Source organism: Mixophyes fleayi, chromosome 2, assembly GCF_038048845.1.
Source record: "Mixophyes fleayi isolate aMixFle1 chromosome 2, aMixFle1.hap1, whole genome shotgun sequence".
NCBI classification, from domain to species: Eukaryota; Metazoa; Chordata; class Amphibia; order Anura; family Limnodynastidae; genus Mixophyes; species Mixophyes fleayi.
Genome location: NC_134403.1, coordinates 84,707,940 through 84,726,042, shown reverse-complemented (window position 1 = coordinate 84,726,042; position 18,103 = coordinate 84,707,940). Strand labels below are relative to the sequence as shown.

The following is an 18,103-nucleotide window of genomic DNA, read 5'->3' as shown; positions in this document are numbered from 1 at the left end:
ATAGACAGCAGGTGCTTTAAATAGGGAGTGTTGCCTGATCAGCCAATTAACTAAAAGGAACATGTACTGAAGGTTTGAAAGGGCTGCACATGCGCAGACCCTCAGGATGGTGGACGGCCACGGTTCCTAAACCCACGGGAAGAAGCACTCACAGTCCGGTGAGTGACAGTACCCCCCCTTTTAAAGGTGGGCACAGAACACCTGGAACCGGGCTTGTCTGGATATTTGGAATAAAACTTCTTAAGAAGAGCTGGAGCGTTGAGATCTTCAGCTTTGATCCATGAACGCTCCTCAGGACCAAAATTTTTGCGTCCAATATATAAGTAATCTCAAAGTCTTCCTCCTGATGAACTTGAACTGGCCGAGGTGCTGAAGGAGGGACCGAGAAACGGTTGATGATGAGAGGTTTGAGCAAGGACACATGGAAGGCGTTGCAAATACGAAGATTCTTAGGAAGTAGAAGTTTGAAACAAACTGGATTTATCACTTGAATGATCCTACACGGACCAATAAAACGAGGAGCGAATTTCATAGATGGGACCTTCAAACGAATATTTTTGGTGGATAACCAGACACGATCTCCAATTTTCAGTGGTGGAATAGCCCGCCTCTTTTTATCTGCAAAAGACTTATATTTGGCAGATGTCTTCTTTAAACAGGTTTTGATCCGAGACCAAATATTTTCGAAAGTTTGACAAACAGTCTCTACAGCAGGAACTTGGGTGGGAGGGAGGGCAGGAAATTCCGGAAAAGACGGATGGTGACCGTAAACCACAAAGAATGGAGTTTTGGAAGATGACTCATGGTACATGTTGTTATGAGCGAATTCAGCCCAAGGAAGCAATTCTACCCAGTTGTCTTGATTGGCTGATGAGAACATCCTTATAAAGGTCTCAAGATCTTGATTGACCCTTTCAGTTTGTCCGTTTGATTGAGGATGGTAGGAAGATGAGAGTGCTAATCGTATGCCCAAGGTCTTACAAAGGGCCCGCCAGAATCTGGAAACGAATTGTACTCCTCTATCTGACACAATCTCAGACGGACATCCATGAATACGAAAGATTTCTTTGACGAAATGCTCAGCCAGAGTAGAAGAGGAAGGCAAACCAGACAAAGGAACGAAATGCGCCATCTTCGAAAATCTGTCCACCACTACCCAAATAGTATTACAATTTTTACTAGGAGGAAGATCAGTAACAAAGTCCATACTAATATGGGTCCAAGGCTTGGACGGAATGGGTAGTGGTTGAAGCAAACCCGCTGGAGTTCTGCAGGAGGTCTTAAACTGAGAACACAATTCACAAGCGGCTACAAACTCTTTGACATCTCTCCTCATAGAAGGCCACCAGTAACTTCGAGAGAGAATCTCAAAAGTCTTGCGTTCACCAGAGTGTCCAGAAAAACGAGAAGAGTTGAACCACGACAGGATTTTTCTTCTAAGAGTAGGAGGCACGAGGGTCTTCCCAAATGGTAACACTTTAGTGGAAGAAGCAGCCAGCGAAACACATTTGAGGTCTAGTATAGAGTGGTTGGAAACCTCTTCAACGTCAGAGGACGTCACAAAGGCTCGGGATAGAGCGTCAGCTTTCTTGTTCTTTGCAGCTGGTTTGAAGGTTATGATTAATTCAAAACGAGAAAAGAAAAGAGACCATCTTGCTTGACGAGGATTCAAACATTGGGCAGACTGTAGATATGACAAGTTCTTATGATCCGTGAAAATTGTCACAGGATGACGAGCTCCCTCCAACAAGTATCTCCACTCTTCTAATGCTACTTTAATAGCCAGCAACTCCTTGTCCCCGATGGTGTAATTCTTCTCCGCAGTCAGAAGACCCAGAGAGTAAAAGGCACAAGGATGGAATTTTTGTTGCTCCGATCTTTGGGAGAGAATGGCTCCTAAGCCAACATTAGAGGCATCTACCTCTAGGAAGAATGGAAGCGTCACATCAGGCTGTCAATGAATGGGAGCAGAGGAGAAGGACTCTTTAAGAAATTTAAAGGCTTGGAGAGCCTCAGATGACCATTGCTTAGTATTGGCCCCTTTACGAGTCAGGGCCACGATAGGAGATGAAATTGAAGAGAAGTCTTGAATGAAGCGTCTATAGTAATTGGCAAAACCTAAAAAACGCTGAATGGCACGAAGAGTAGTTGGCTGGGGCCAATGTAACACAGCATTCACCTTTTCTGGATCCATTTGCAGGCCAACTCCGGAGACAATATAACCCAAAAATGGAATCTGGGGCAACTCGAATGAACATTTTTCTAGTTTGCAGAAATATGAATTTCTCCGGAGTCTGGAAAGAACTTCTGCCACATGTTGGTGATGAGACGGCAGGTCCTGTGAAAAGATCAATATGTCGTCCAGGTAGACAACGACACATACATATAACAAGTCCCGAAAGATCTCATTAATGAAGCCCTGGAAAACAGCGGGGGCATTACATAACCCGAAAGGCATTACTAAATATTCATAATGCCCATCTCTGGTGTTGAAAGCTGTCTTCCATTCGTCACCGGACCGGATTCTAATTAAATTATAGGCACCACGAAGATCCAACTTGGTAAAGATCTGAGCTCCCTTAATGCAATCAAATAGCTCAGTAATCAGAGGAATGGGATACTGATTTTTAATAGTTATGGCGTTAAGTCCACGAAAATCTATGCAGTGGCGTAGTGATCCATCCTTCTTTTTTACAAAGAAGAACCCGGCTCCAGCGGGAGAAGTGGAAGGTCGAATAAATCCTCGCTGGAGATTCCTGTTGCTCCACACGGGTAACCAGATGCTGCAGCATCTCTTTAGCTGTAGGTTCTGAATCTGGGTCTGTCATGGCCTGATCTTACTGTCACGGGCACTAGGAGTCTTTACCCAGGGATCACCAGATGATGGACTTACCAGAGCAGTATAGAAGGTAATATGGTACTCTGGTAGAGGGGTGATCACGGAACAGTAGACAGCAGATGGTAGAGAATGCTCGTGGAAAGTCTATGACTAGCAGCACTGGTAATATATAGGTAATAGTACACGAGGAACTGAATGGGCAAAGGAAACGTGAGGGAAGTCAGTGGTCTGCGGATAGCAAGTTGTACCACTGCTATAGTGAGGAGGAATGTCCAGAAGTAACGAGGAGGTGATGAGAGTCAGCGGTCTGCGTTTAGCAAGTTGTACCGCTGTCTAGGTGAGGGAACGGAATCCAGGTGGAGGTATCCGGGAAGTCAGTGGTCTGCGTTAGCAAGTTGTACCACTGAAATATATATGTGAGGAGGAGCACGGGGAGATAAATGTAATGCAGAGTATACACAGGCACACTGAACTTGATCCCACGATGATATGCACAAAGTAGTAATAACTGAGCAGCACTGCACAAATATACAAAGTCACAAGAACTATCCAGACTAAAAGGTAACACAGTCAAATGATGGCAACAGTCTCAGTGGATAGGCAACTCCAGAGGAGAACAACTCAGTCCAGCAAGGTATGCAATACACCAGCGCAGTCAATGATAAGTATGCATACCGTGGTTCAGAAGAGCAGGCTGTCAGAAAGAGGTGCAGGGATACCTGAGCGGCTGGAGGCCGGCAGGATACGAAGTCCCAGGAAAATGGAAGCGGTAACCAAGTAGGTGCAGCGCACAGGTAGGTAGACCAGCAACGATGGAAACAATACTCAGGAAGCAGTAGTATATAGAACTGGACACCTGGAGATCACTGAAGAGTAGAAGTGGTATGGCAGAGAAGACAGCAGCGGAGCGTTGATCCAATGCAGACAGGCGAGTTGACACAGGCAGGAACACTGTAGAAGCACGGAGAGCGGATCAGCTGGCTGCAGACACGAGGAGTACAGGAGGGTACCGATGAGCAGGACATTGAAGATACACGGAGGTAGCGGATAGGAATCAGCAGGTGCAGTCACGATGAAACACGGGAGAGTTGAAGTGAGCTGGAACTGTAGAGCACGGAGGCAGCGGATAGGAATCAGCTGGTGCAGTCACGATGAAACACGGGAGAGTTGAAGTGAGCTGGAAACTGTAGAGCACGGAGACAGCGGATAGGAATCAGCTGGTGCAGTCACGATGAAACACAGGAGAGTTGAAGTGAGCTGGAAACTGTAGTGCACGGAGGCAGCGGATAGGAATCAGCTGGTGCAGTCACGATGAAACACAGGAGAGTTGAAGTGAGCTGGTAACTGTAGTGCACGGAGGCAGCGGATAGGAATCAGCTGGTGCAGTCACGATGAAACACAGGAGAGTTGAAGTGGTCTGGAAACCACAGGAGAGTTGAAGTGGTCTGGAAACCACAGGAGAGTTGAAGTGGTCTGGAAACCACAGGAGAGTTGAAGTGGTGTGGAAACCACAGGAATCAGCAGGAGCTGAATACACGAGGAAACACAGGAACACCTTCAGAGGCTCATGGGGAATGAGACTCCAAGATCAGGCAACGAGGTATAGACAGCAGGTGCTTTAAATAGGGAGTGTTGCCTGATCAGCCAATTAACTAAAAGGAACATGTACTGAAGGTTTGAAAGGGCTGCACATGCGCAGACCCTCAGGATGGTGGACGGCCACGGTTCCTAAACCCACGGGAAGAAGCACTCACAGTCCGGTGAGTGACAATGTCAAGCCACAATCAGTCGAGGGAGGGCCCTTAACCATCTTGGAACCTCGTCTATGTTACGCCATTTGACGAGAGTTCATGGCAAAGTGTTGGAAAAGCTGAAAGTTCTTCCAAAAAAATTAAAAGCACTCCATCATCAGCTAGGACCCTTCGGTCAGCTACATCCCGACTGCTACAAAATACACCCACAATACCATCCTCATCAATATCCGCAGTAGCGCTCGGAGTTAGCCCTGCATCCCACTTAGTAAGGCTGGTTGACTTCTGCACTATAATTGATTCTTCTGAAAAAAGCATTAGTCCCACTGCTGCTGCTTTTGCTGCTGCGGGGGGGGGGGGGGGGGGGGGGTAAATCGTCAGCCCAGAGGAAGGCCAAGAAAAAGAGCAGTCCTACATTTCAACAATTAACTGTGAAACAATCATTTGCTAGGGGAAGCAAATATGACAGCAGTCACCCAGTCGCCAAGCAAATCACAGGCACCATGGCTACCATGTTAGTGTTAGATCTGCGTCCAGTATCCACAAAAAAACGCAGCTGGTTTTTCACAGTTAATTGAGATTTTGTGTCCGCGATACAGAATTCCATTGCGACACCATTTTTCCTGTAAAGCTATTCCACAACTCTACCAAAAAGTGTGTACAAATGTAGAAATTGGGCTGAAAATGCCATTCTGCCCACTGTCCACTTAACCACAGATATGTGGACAAGTGGACGTGGGCAAACCAAAGACTATATGACTGTGACAGCCCACTAGGTTGGTCATTCACCTTCCCCAGCAGGAACAGCAGCAACATGTACACCACTACGTAACATTTGTCACAGGCAGGCCACTCTTTGTATCACCGGCTTCAGTAACAGGCATACAGCTGACAGTTACGAAAACTAAGAGATGTGATTAATACATGGCTTATACCACTTGGACTCTCCCCAGTATATGTCATTTCTGATAACGCCAACAATATAATGCAAGCATTACAGCTGGGTGAATTCCATCACGTTCCCTGTTTTGCTAACACCATCAACTTGAAATAACAGTGAGGTGCAGGAGATGATTTCTTTGGCCTGTAAAATTTCAGGCCATTTCAGGCATTCTGCCACAGCATTTAGGAGATTGCAGCTGCTCCAAGAACAGTTTAACTTGCCCTGCCGCCAACTTAAGCAAGAGGTGGTAACTCGGTGGAATTCCACCCTGTACATGCTTCAGAGGATGGAGGAACAGCGCAAAACCATCCAAGCGTATTGCACAAGCCATGACATTGGGAAAGGAGGGGGGATGTATTTCACTCTTGCACAGTGGGGAATCCTTACAATGCTGTGCAAGGTGCTGAAACCATTTGAAGTTGTGACGTGTGAAGTGAGTGCAGACTCTGCTAGCTTGAGCCATGTCATTCCTTTAATTAGACTATTGGAAAAGCAGCTTGAGAAACTGAAGGAGGAGATGAAAGCAAGCAATTCCGCAAAGTATGTTGCCCTTGTAGATCAAGTACTTAATTCGCTTCACAATGATCCTCGAGTTATTAAAATCTTGAACTCTGATCACTACGTTTTGGCCACTGTGCTTGATCCAAGGTTTAGGACCCACAATGAGTCCTTGCTTCAAAATGAGCAAGATGTGAACTTTTGCAAGGAGCTATTGCTCAGCATGTTATCCGCTGAACTGGGCCTTGGCTTGATGACATGTCCTCCAGTTTCTCAAGCAACTGCTGCTCGAAAAAAAAAAAAAATTCCAAAGAGAAGCAGGGAAGACGCAGGGGGCAGACCAGAACAGTTTAACATCTGGGCTGGTTTGAAGGGTTTTTGCAAAAAAATGTGTGACCTTGCCCATAACTCCATCCAATACATGTATTAACATGCAAAGGATGGTGGAGCATTGTTTTCAAGAATTAATTGATATGGAGATGTCAGACAGTCCCTTTCCTTACTGGGAAGAAAAGCAGGCCATTTGGAAACCCATGTACAAACTTGCTTTGCAATACCTAAGCTGTCCACCTTCCAGTGTGTACTCTGAATGAGTATTCAGCACAGCCAGGAACCTAGTCTGTGATCGCCGTAGAAGGTTACTTCCAAAAAATGTGGAGAAAATGATGTTTATAACAATGAACCACATCCACGAGGAAGGACTTTACCATCAAAGACATCCAAGCACCGACAGTTCTCTAATGGCGGATTCAAGAGACGATGAATTGATAGTCTGTGATGATAACGTACACACTGATGAGGGTGAGGATGAGGCTGAAGATGATGACGATAACATGTTTTTAAAACTTTCTATTTAAGTGTAGGGTGCAATCTACCCCCAAATAGGAAAGGGACTTGGGGCATTTCTATATCACGTACCGTCTTGAAAGGCTGCTGTTTTGGCAATTTCTCAATAAGGGTAGGGTGTCATACACAGACTAACCCTAAACTGGCTTTATCCATTTCAATTAATATTGTACAGTCTATAACGGCTGAATTTTTTAGTATTTTGTACAAGTGGAGGGGGGCCTAGAGAGACAGAAACCAAACTGCCTTTGTCCATTTCTTTAGATATTTAACTATAAGTGTAGGGTGTAATATACACCCAAAGACGATGGCTGCATTGCCAATATGCATAGATGGAGTGGAAGACAATCTGTTTTGTGTGTAGAATTAATGACGGCCTACCAGGAATTAAACTGTTTTTTTCATAATTATATAGCTTTACAATTACATTACTTATCCAAGAAACAGGTGGAGCACTAAATTCGATTATTTTATGCCCAAAAACATTGAATTTTAAACAAAATAGCAAAACAAAAATAGGGATGTGCACCGGCCACTTTTGGTGTCTCGTGTTTTGTGTTTTGGATTCGGATTTGCTTGAGGTTTTGGGTTCGGATTTGTTTCACAAAACACCTGATGAAAGGTTTTGGTTCGGATTTAAGGTTTTGGATTCGGATTTATTTTGAAAAAAACATAAAAAGTGTTAAAATCAAGTTTTTTTTGTTTATTTTCACTCCTACGCTATTATTAACCTTAATAACATTCATTAACAATCATTTCCACTAATTCCCAGTCTATTCTGAACACCTCACACCTCACAATATTGTTTTTAGTACAAAACATTTCACCGAGGTAGCTTTCTGGACTGCATAGTGCAGTGGTCCCGGTACACAATTTGGTACCTCGGCCACAATATATCACCCTCAACTGGTCTGAATTCCACCAAACAAGTATCTGGACTGTGTAGTTGAGTGGCCCCGGTACCCAATTTGATACCGGGGCCACAATATAATAAAAAAAACCTCAACTGGTCTGAATTCCACCCAAAAAGTATATGGACTGCGTAGTGGAGTGGTCTCCACAATATAATAAAAAAAACCTCAACTGGTCTGAATTCCATCAAACAAGTATCTGGACTGCGTAGTGGAGTGGTCCCCACAATATATTAAAAAAACCCTCAACTGGTCTGAATTCCACCAAAAAAGTATCTGGACTGCGTAGTGGAGTGGTCCCCACAATATAATAAAAAAAACCTCAACTGGTTTGAATTCCACTAAACAAGTATCTGGACTGCGTAGTGGAGTGGTCCCGGTACCCAATTTGATATCGGGGCCACAATATAATAAAAAAACCCTCAACTGGTCTGAATTCCACCAAACAAGTATCTGGACTGCTTAGTGGAGTGGCCCCGGTACCCAATTTGATACCGGGGCCACAATATAATAATAAAACCCTCAACTGGTCTGAATTCCAGGGAACAGATGGCGGACACCGGATGGACGTCTAAAACCAACATAGCAGTTAAGGGCGCAGTTCCTCTTTTTTGTGACTGCACAAACAATTAACGTAGTAATATAAATGACAGTTGTTTTTTTTTTTTAAATATAGAAAGAAAGAAGGTAGTAATAGAAATGGCAGTTATTCGAATCCCCAGGAGAGTCTAAGTGGGGTGAGCCACAGAGAGATTATTTCTCTCAGTTTCTCTAACAGGTTGTCAGTGTTGTGCCTCTTCTTAAAACCTGTGATACATAACTACACACACTCGGCAAAGCTTTTACAAATTATCTACGGCACAGGAGAGTACCACTGGACTGTACTTTAATAGAAGTACCTATTATTTTTGGGTACAGCAACAGTGAATGATCGTAGTAAGACTTTTAAATAGCAGTACAAGCTAGATTTTTTAAAATTTTGTAATATTTTTTTTCAATTATTTTTGGAAAATTTTTTAATATTTTTTTTTAAAATTAATTTTTTATAATTTTTTTTAAAAAAATAAATTTGTTTTTTTAAACTTTTGGATAACTTGGAAATAACAATGCCCTTAGCAGAACAGACCACAGGACACATGAAAAACAGAAAGAAAGAAGGTAGCAATAGAAATGGCAGTTCCTCTTTTTTGGAACTGCACAAACAGTGATGAAAATGAAGGTGGAGCTGGTGGCATGTCACGGTCCTCTTCAGAGGACAATCTCCTGACCAGCAGGTCTTTGCACCGCTGTAGACTTGTGTCCGCCGGAAACAGAGACACAACATACGCTTTAAACCGAGGATCGAAAACGGTGGCCAGAATGTATTCCTCTGACTTTAAAAGACTGGCCACCCTCGGATCCTGGCAAAGCGTACGAAGGGCTTCATCCACAAGAGCTATATGCTTGGTGGAATCGCAATGGTGTACCAGCTCCTCCCTCACTTTCTCCAGCTGCTTCTGCAAAAGCCTGATTAGGGGAATCACCTGACTCAAGCTGGCAGTGTCGGAACTGACTTCTCGTGTGGCAAGTTCAAATGGCTGCAGAACCTTGCACAACACGGAAATCATTCTCCAGTGTGCTTGACTCAGGCGCATCCCCACTCCTTTTCCTATGTCGTAGGTGGCTGTGTAGGCTTGAATGGCCTTTTGATGCTCCTCCATCCTCTGCAGCATATAGAGGGTGGAGTTCTAGCACGTCACTACCTCTTGTTAATTTAGATTGCAAGGTTTGTAAATACTTTGAAGATAAAAAAAGCAGGCTGCACAGACTGTGGAGCTAGAAAGTGAAATTAAATGGACCACGTTACTTTGGTGGCTATCTATGCCCCCCCTCCCGCCCTACACTTGTAGTTGAATATAAAAAAAGCAGCCTGCATAGACTGTAGAACTAGAAATTCAAATATACAAAGAAATGGACAAAGGCAGTTTGGTATCTGTCTGCATCAGATCCCCTCTCCACTAGGAGTAAAATAGAAAACTATTCAGCCGTTATATAATCTAGAATATAAATAGAAATTGAGAAAGGCAATTTGGTATCTGTCTGCATCATAATCATCAACATCCTCCTCCTCAGCGCCAGCTACATCAATATCCTCCTCCCGGTGTACAACATTCACACCTTCATTAGCCAAATCTGTAACTGGACTGTGGGTGATCCTTCCAGAATATGCAGAGGGCGTGCTGCAAATGGTGGAAGGAGCCACCTCTTCCCGTACAGTGATGGGAAGGTCAGGCTTCGCAACCACCAACACCCTTGGACTCGCATTGGGGATTTGTGATAATTTCTCTTTAGAAGGCAGAGTTGTTTGCTGTATTGTTGCTGACAGCATAACTCTCCTAAATTTTTTGTAGGGGGGGGAGGAGGGCTTAGTTCCTTGGGTGAAGCTGAACCACTAGTCATGAATACGGGCCAGGGCCTAATCCGTTCCTTGCCACTGCGTGTCATAAATGACATATTGGCAACTTTACGTTTCTCCTCAGATGATTTTAAGTTTCTCTTTTTGCTACTTTTACTGAACTTGGCCTTTTTGGATTTTACATGCCCTGTACTAAGAGATTGGGCATCGGGCTTGCCAGACGACGTTGATGGCATTTCATCGTCTATGTCATGACTAGTGGCAGCAGCTTCAGCATTAGGAGAAAGTGGGTCTTGATCTTTCCCTACTTTATCCTCCAAATTTTTGTTCTGCATTATATGTAGCACTAGAGAGTGTACCCCGAAGCCACATACACTCGGCAAAGCCTTTAAAAATTATATGCGGCACAGGAGAGTACCACTGGACTGGAGTTATACAGCAGTACCACTGGACTTATACTGCAGAATCAGTGAAATTTGTAATATGGCAGTAACAACAATGGACTTATACTGCAGAATGAGTGGACTTTGTAATATTGCAGTACCACTGGACTTAGAGAATGAGTGAACTTTGTAATATTGCAGTACCACTGGACTTATACTGCAGAATGAGTGAACTTTGTAATATTGCAGTACCACTGAACTTATACTGCAGAATGAGTGAACTTTGTAATATAGCAGTACCACTGGACTTATACTGCAGAATGAGTGAACTTTGTAATATAGCAGTACCACTGGACTTATACTGCAGAATGAGTGAACCTTGAAATATAGCAGTACCACTGGACTTATACTGCAGAATGAGTGAAATTTGTAATATGGCAGTAACAACAATGGACTTATACTGCAGAATGAGTGAACTTTGTAATATTGCAGTACCACTGGACTTATACTGCAGGATTGTTTTGGGATATTTTTATTTTTTTTATAATTACTTTTTTGAAATTTTTTATAATTTGGGAATAATGGGGAAATAACAATGCCCTTAGAAGGACAGAGCACAGGACACAGCACCACTGGACTGAACAGGACACAGCACAGGACCCAGCAGCACCACTGAACTCAGAAGGACAGAGCACAGGACACAGCACCACTGGACTGAACAGGACACAGCACGGGACCCAGCAGCAACACTGAACTCAGAAGGACAGAGCACAGGACACAGCACCACTGGACTGAGCAGAACACAGAGCACAGCACAGCACATCACATCACATCACAGCACAGCACAGCACGAGATATAGCTGGACAGAGGACCACCTAACACACCCTCCCTCTACCCTGATCAATGCCCGAGTGAAGATGGCGGCGACTAGCGGGGAATTTAGAATGCAGTTTGGTGACATCACATTCATTTATTTTTACAGGGAAGTGTAAGGCTTTGTGGGTCAAGATGGTAGCAGACACATTTCTAGGCACACTTTAAACAATTTAATACAAATCTTCCAACACACAAAAGTGAAACGTGATAAAAACAGTTCAAATGTCCCCTCAGTCTCATGTTTAATTTGAACCATAAATGTGGATAAACAACAGAACAACAGAAAACTTTCCCTTCTTTCCACCATGAATATTTTCAGCTGTATCTGCAAAGCTGCATTTTCAGAAACACTTCCAAGGTTCGTGAAACAGACTTGAACCTTGATTTAAATAGATAGAAGTAGGTGCACTTGCACACATAATTAAACTGTGTGGTATGTAAATGGCATTTAATGCACCTTAAAATTGTAAAACACTGACATAAAATACTGTTGAAATGGATGGTGAGATGGCACAGTGTCACGGTCGTCTGAATTTCTTGATCCGATTCAGGACCCTTGGGCCTAGCTGGAGCAGGACTGAAACAGAAACTAGCAGCCTGGATGATCTTCCTGCTCATGTTCTTGCTGAATGTAGAAGATAGCAGGAGAATGAGCAGTCTGGAAATGCTGACAGGAACACTGCACTTAGTAATGCAGACAGTAACACTGCACTTAGTAATGCAGACAGTAACACTGCACTTAGTAATGCAGACAGGAACTGTGCACTTTGTAATGCAGACAGGAACTGTGCACTTAGAAATGCAGACAGGAACACTGGAACCTGGAGCCAAGAACTATCCTCTGGAGAGAAGTGTGTTGTTCTGGCAATGAACAGATCACAGCAGCAGGTTTAAATAGGGTGTCCCAAACAACTATTGGCTGATCAGTTCATGTGATCACAGCTACTGAATCTGGTTGGTCTGGAATAATCACCTCACTGCATCCAAGATGGCCACGCCCATGCAGCAGAACAAACAGTATGTGTTTACAAACGGAGGTGTGGAGGACGGGAATGCTGCAGACGACCAGAAGGGACCCAGGTAGCCGTGATATGATAGCGGCGGACGAGGTAAGTGCGACTAAGATCCCGATTTGTGACACACAGCCCTTTAAAGTCTACAATCTAAACATGCCACCCTCATTTTTCTATAATGCACCCAAATCCCTCTGTCCTTTTTTGGGTTTCATATGTAGAAATATATGCATAGACCCCTCACATGGCAGAAAAACGTGCAATATATTCTATTCTGAGCTAGAACAGCATCTTGGAGCCCAAAGAGTAACACTGAATCCCTTCATACAGTGCACCAGTCAGGCCGAACTATCAATATTGTGTCAACAATGACTAATATCATGTAGTAATGCTAAAGTACTCCAATAATGCAATAACATTACAGATATTGTGAAATATATAAAATGCAGTGCTTGTCACACAATATTCTAGTACCACAAGTTAAATCAAATAGCTACACAGTAATAGTGTTCTCTTTCACAAGCTTTTATCAGATACAGTGAATCAGCCATACATTTGTGGAAATCTAATGTGCTCACCTGGTATTACCTCTATGCTTGAGACACAGTTATGGGTTTGCATGGGAACAAAGTTAAAAAAGTTATCTTGGCTTGAGCAATGTTCAATTTACATATTACAGTATTTTATGGAGTATATGTTTATCTGCATTCTTCCTTGTAAACTACCATAACTTGTTGGTACATATACCCAGCACTAGTTAGTAGCCTTCAACTCTCTGACTATGTTAACTCACCTTAGGCTGTCTGAGAAGGCCTCCACACCATACTTAGACGGGCAATACCCTCCGCCAATAATAGACAGTCTTCCCGCACAACTGGCTACATTAACAATGCGACCCTGGGCCTTTCTGACAAGATGCAGCAAGTGCAGTGTCATGTTGATCGTACCAAGCAAATTCACATTCAGAACCTTCGAGAAATCTTCCAGTTTTTGCCACTCATTAGGAGCAAGGCAAAAACCATAACCAGCATTATTCACCAGGCCCCAGAGCCCTGCAGTACAGAAAATAAGAGTTATAAAATAAACTTACCAATTAGAAAAGTCAAACATAAAATACAGTTAACATACACTAAGCGCGCACCTTCTCACATACCCCAGAAAAGGGGGATTTCTGTATTCCCTTCACTGGATAGATGACCCTTGTTTCTCTCCTCAAATGGAGTTCATATAGTCTGAAAATCAGACTTATGGGAATATAAAACAAATGGAGAAATAATAGTGCAGATTGTCTAAAATATAGATATATAAAAGTCCACTTGGAGATCCAAGTCTTCTGTGAGCATTTAAATAGGAATAACTAGTTCATTGAACTCACCTTCAATTTTAGTGAGTCATGTATACATTTTTTGGATATCACCATCTATATAGATGAGAAAGGTATCCAAACTAAAACTTATAAGAAGCCTACTGATACCATGGGATATATCCAGTATGACAGTCATCACTATTATAGGTGGTTGGACAATATACCCTATGGTCAAATGAAAAGAATAAAACGTAACTGTAGTGATGATCATGTTTGTAGAGAACAGATTAAAGATCTTAAAACTGTTTTTGCTAATAAAGGTTATGATGTTAATTCATTAAGTCAAGTGGAAGAAAAAGTGTTACAAATTGATAGAGACAGTCTTTTTATTCCAAAAGAGAAACTTATTAAAGATCGAAGTCATAAGTATAACTGGGCGTTTATATCTCAGTTTAATAGGGAGTTTAAACATGTTGAGAGAATTATTACAAAATATTGGGGTATTCTGTTAAGGGACAATATTATAGGAAGTTCATTACCAGAAAAACCAGTTTTTGTATACAGAAAAGCCCCTAATCTTAAGGATCAATTAGTAAGAAGTTCATTACCAAAAGAAAATAGAAAATTAATAAGAACTATTGGTTTCCACAGATGTGGAGTGTGTCTGGCTTGCAAAACAGTAAAATCAAAATCAAGTAAGACTACATGTCTTGACATTAATGGATACCAACTTAAGATCAAACAGTTCATTACATGCCACACGACCAATGTTGTATACATTATAGAGTGTTTATGTGGTAAATTCTATGTAGGGAAGACGTCCCGCCCTCTAAAAACCAGAATTCGGGAACATATATACAACATTCGAAAAGGTCTGGACACCCATTCAGTGTCAAATCATTTTAAAACTGAACATATGTGTAATCCAGAACATATCAAACAATTTTGTGGCATACAGGCAATAGAGAGTAGTTGGAAAAATAGAGATACGGCTGGTTCTCTTTCAAAGGCTGAAATGAAATGGATTTTTTTATTGAAGACTTTAACCCCTAAGGGTCTCAATATAGAGTTTGAATTGAAGTGGTTTATATGATTACAACCTCTATTTGAGTTAATAAAGAATGGAATAGCTTTATGATATAAACAATCTTTTGACTGCATTTCTAATTAAGCCCCTGTCTTTTTCCTCTCTCCATGTATCTTTCATTTGTCTGAGGAAATCTGTTTGAAATGTATTAGAAAATGTGATGAGAATTAAAGAGAAAAAGGAAGATCTACAGATTTTAAGAGATCCGGATTCTTACTTACCCGCCTATACTCCCATATCTGTATATGTATATTTATACATGTGTATTGTTGTGTAGATTGTTTTGCACTCAGATTGTTGATATAGGTGTGTTTAAACCTTTTTTTATACTTACTTTGTTTTTAAATATAAAGATTCATATTCTGTATTTTATATTTTGTATTTTATTATTTTATGTTCATGGTAAATGTGTACCCTCAGATGAAATCAAGGATGATTGCATATTTATCTCTTTTTAAGTAGTCCTAATTATGACAGCAATTGAAACAGATGATTTAGCTGTTTCTATCCCCGTTTTTTTGAGCCAACAAGAAATCTACTAAGATTTTTTTGTTCCCTGTTAATAAAGTTCTCAGGTCTATAACACTCTACACCGGAAGTGACGAGTGCCTTTGGAATATATCCAAGCCTCGTTTCCAGGTTGGTAAGGAAGTATAGTTAGACTCGGTATGGGACGCACGTATACCGGAAGTGACGTGGAGTCTTGTTTCCAAGCCTCGCTATGATGGCAAAGGAAGTAGGGCGTAGCTTACTATGAAAATCACGCTACAAACATGGATATATATAACGGTGATAGTACACTATTATCCTACCTTGAAAAAGACTCTAACCTAGAGTCGAAACGCGTTGGAAGGATAAGTGTAAGCGGGATTTCGTTACATTGGGGAATTGACATCATGGAGGAGATTTTCTTGTGAATATCCTGAATTCATCTGGTAGGAGTTTACACATTACCATTTTTGGATAACCTTGATGTCATGTTTTATATGTATAGATCTCTATGTTTTTGGAGATAATATGTTTTTATTAAATGGTGTTTTATGATATTGCACCAGATGGTTCTTATTTTTTCTTTCTGACATATCATGTTCATACTCTGCGGAGGAACTTGTAAGCGATATACAGGAAGGATTATCAGAGATGTCCTATTAAAGCTAACATCTTGTAAGCATACATCTTTGGGGGAGATGGTGTAAAAAGTCACATGAATTGCGGTGGTATTTCTTCGTTTTCATCACGAGGTTGAAGAATACATTTACTGACCGGGAACTTTGTGGACTTTTATATATCTATATTTTAGACAATCTGCACTATTATTTCTCCATTTGTTTTATATTCCCATGAGTCTGATTTTCAGACTATAGGAACTCCATTTGAGGAGAGAAACAAGGGTCATCTATCCAGTGAAGGGAATACAGAAATCCCCCTTTTCTGGGGTATGTGAGAAGGTGCGCGCTTAGTGTATGTTAACTGTATTTTATGTTTGTGCTTAATCTGTGGAGAATAGTGGATACTCCTTTACATACATCAGGCTGCACACTGAGTGGAGCGCCACATCAGATCAATTACTTTCTAGTGTTAATTAGAAAAGTCAGCAAATCTTTTTTAAAGCTGCATTCTCAGATAGGGTTGCGGAAAAACAAACAAATCATAAAACCCTACTCACCACTCCCCTCACTGGAGCACCAGGAAAAGCTCAGCATGGAGTAGCCCTCGGGTCTCAGTAATGGAAGTGGTAGGTAGAGGTGTTAGGACGTGGTGGAGGAGATGTGTGGCTGCACAATGCAATACAATCACAGAGTTGGCAATTAGTTACTTATTGGTCCTCTCGCTCACACCTATCTCTGTAGCCATTTGAAAATTGTGGACAATATCTTACACAGCAAACCTGGAATGGAGCTATAAGCATCATTGCAAATTCCAATTATGTCAACCCATGATTTTCTACAATTGCATATAGTGATCACAGGTGAAGCACTCACATGTGACATGGAATTTGTATTTCCCATCAGGGCCGGATTTACCGCTAGGCAACCTTGGCACCTGCCTAGGGCCCAGCGGCTCTCAGGGGGCCCAGATTGGGGGGACAATGGAGAAGAAAAAAAATCGGCCCCTTCCCCGACTCGCGCGGGGTGGGGGGGTTATGGTTTGCCGCGAATCGGGGGAGGGGCTGGTGTTAGAACTAGGGGTAGAGGCAGTAGTGACAATATACCAGTAGTGTATGGCATCAGGGTCATGTGATCGCAGCGGTCACATGGTACACAGTGAAGGCGGGTTGTTGGAATTCTAAAGTGGTCGGTGCAGGAGCTCCATCATTTCTTCTGTTCCTGTCATCATTCATGTGGAAAAAGGTAAGAAGAAGGGTACTTGGAAGCTGTAGGGGGTGGACATGTGTGATAGAAACTGCAGGGGGGGGGCATGTGTGATAGAAACTGCTGGGGGGGGCATGTGTGATAGAAGCTGCAGGGGGGGGCATGTGTGATAGAAGCTGCAGAGGGGGCATATGTGATAGAAGCTGCAGGGGGGGCATATGTGGTGGAAACTAAAGGGGGGGGCATGTGTGATTGAAACTGCTGGGGGGGGCATGTGTGATAGAAGCTGGATAGGGGCATATGTGATAGAAGCTGCAGGGGGGGCATATGTGGTGGAAGCTGCAGGGGGGGCATATGTGATGAAAGCTGCAGGGGGGGCATATGTGATGAAAGCTGCAGGGGGGGGCATATGTGATGAAAGCTACAGGGGGGCATATGTGATAGAAGCTGCAGGGGGGCTTATGTGATGGAAGCTGCAGGGTGGGCATATGTGATAGAAGCTGCAGGGGGGCTTATGTGATGGAAGCTGCAGGGTGGGCATATGTGATAGAAGCTGCAGGGGAGATATATTTGATGGAAGCTGCAGGGGGGACATATGTGATGGAAGCTGCAGGGGGGGCATATGTGATAGAAGCTGCAGGGGGGCATATGTGATGGAAGCTGCAGGGGGGCATATGTGATGGAAGCTGCAGGGGGGCATATGTGATGGAAGCTGCAGGGGGGCATATGTGATGGAAGCTGCAGGGCATGGGGGGCATGTGTGATGGAAGCTGCTCTGGCACAGGGGACATGTGTGATGGAAGCTGCGCTGGCACAGGGGGCATGTGTGATGGAAGCTGCACTGGCACAGAGGGCATGTGTGATGGAAGCTGCGCTGGCACAGGGGGGGCATGTGTGATGGAAGCTGCAGGGCATAGGGGGGCATGTGTGGCTAAAGGTGCT

The 18,103-nt window shown here is 42.9% G+C and overlaps 1 protein-coding gene across 1 annotated transcript in view; it reads right to left on the bottom strand.

Annotated features, from left to right (window-relative positions):
* Positions 1 to 18,103, bottom strand: part of LOC142141211 (retinol dehydrogenase 7-like) — a 52,441-nt gene that overhangs the window by 21,674 nt on the left and 12,664 nt on the right. The window contains exon 3 of the mRNA XM_075199433.1: positions 13,250 to 13,508. Coding sequence (XP_075055534.1) covers positions 13,250 to 13,508 — 259 coding nt within the window. The remainder of the gene's footprint in view (positions 1 to 13,249; positions 13,509 to 18,103) is intronic.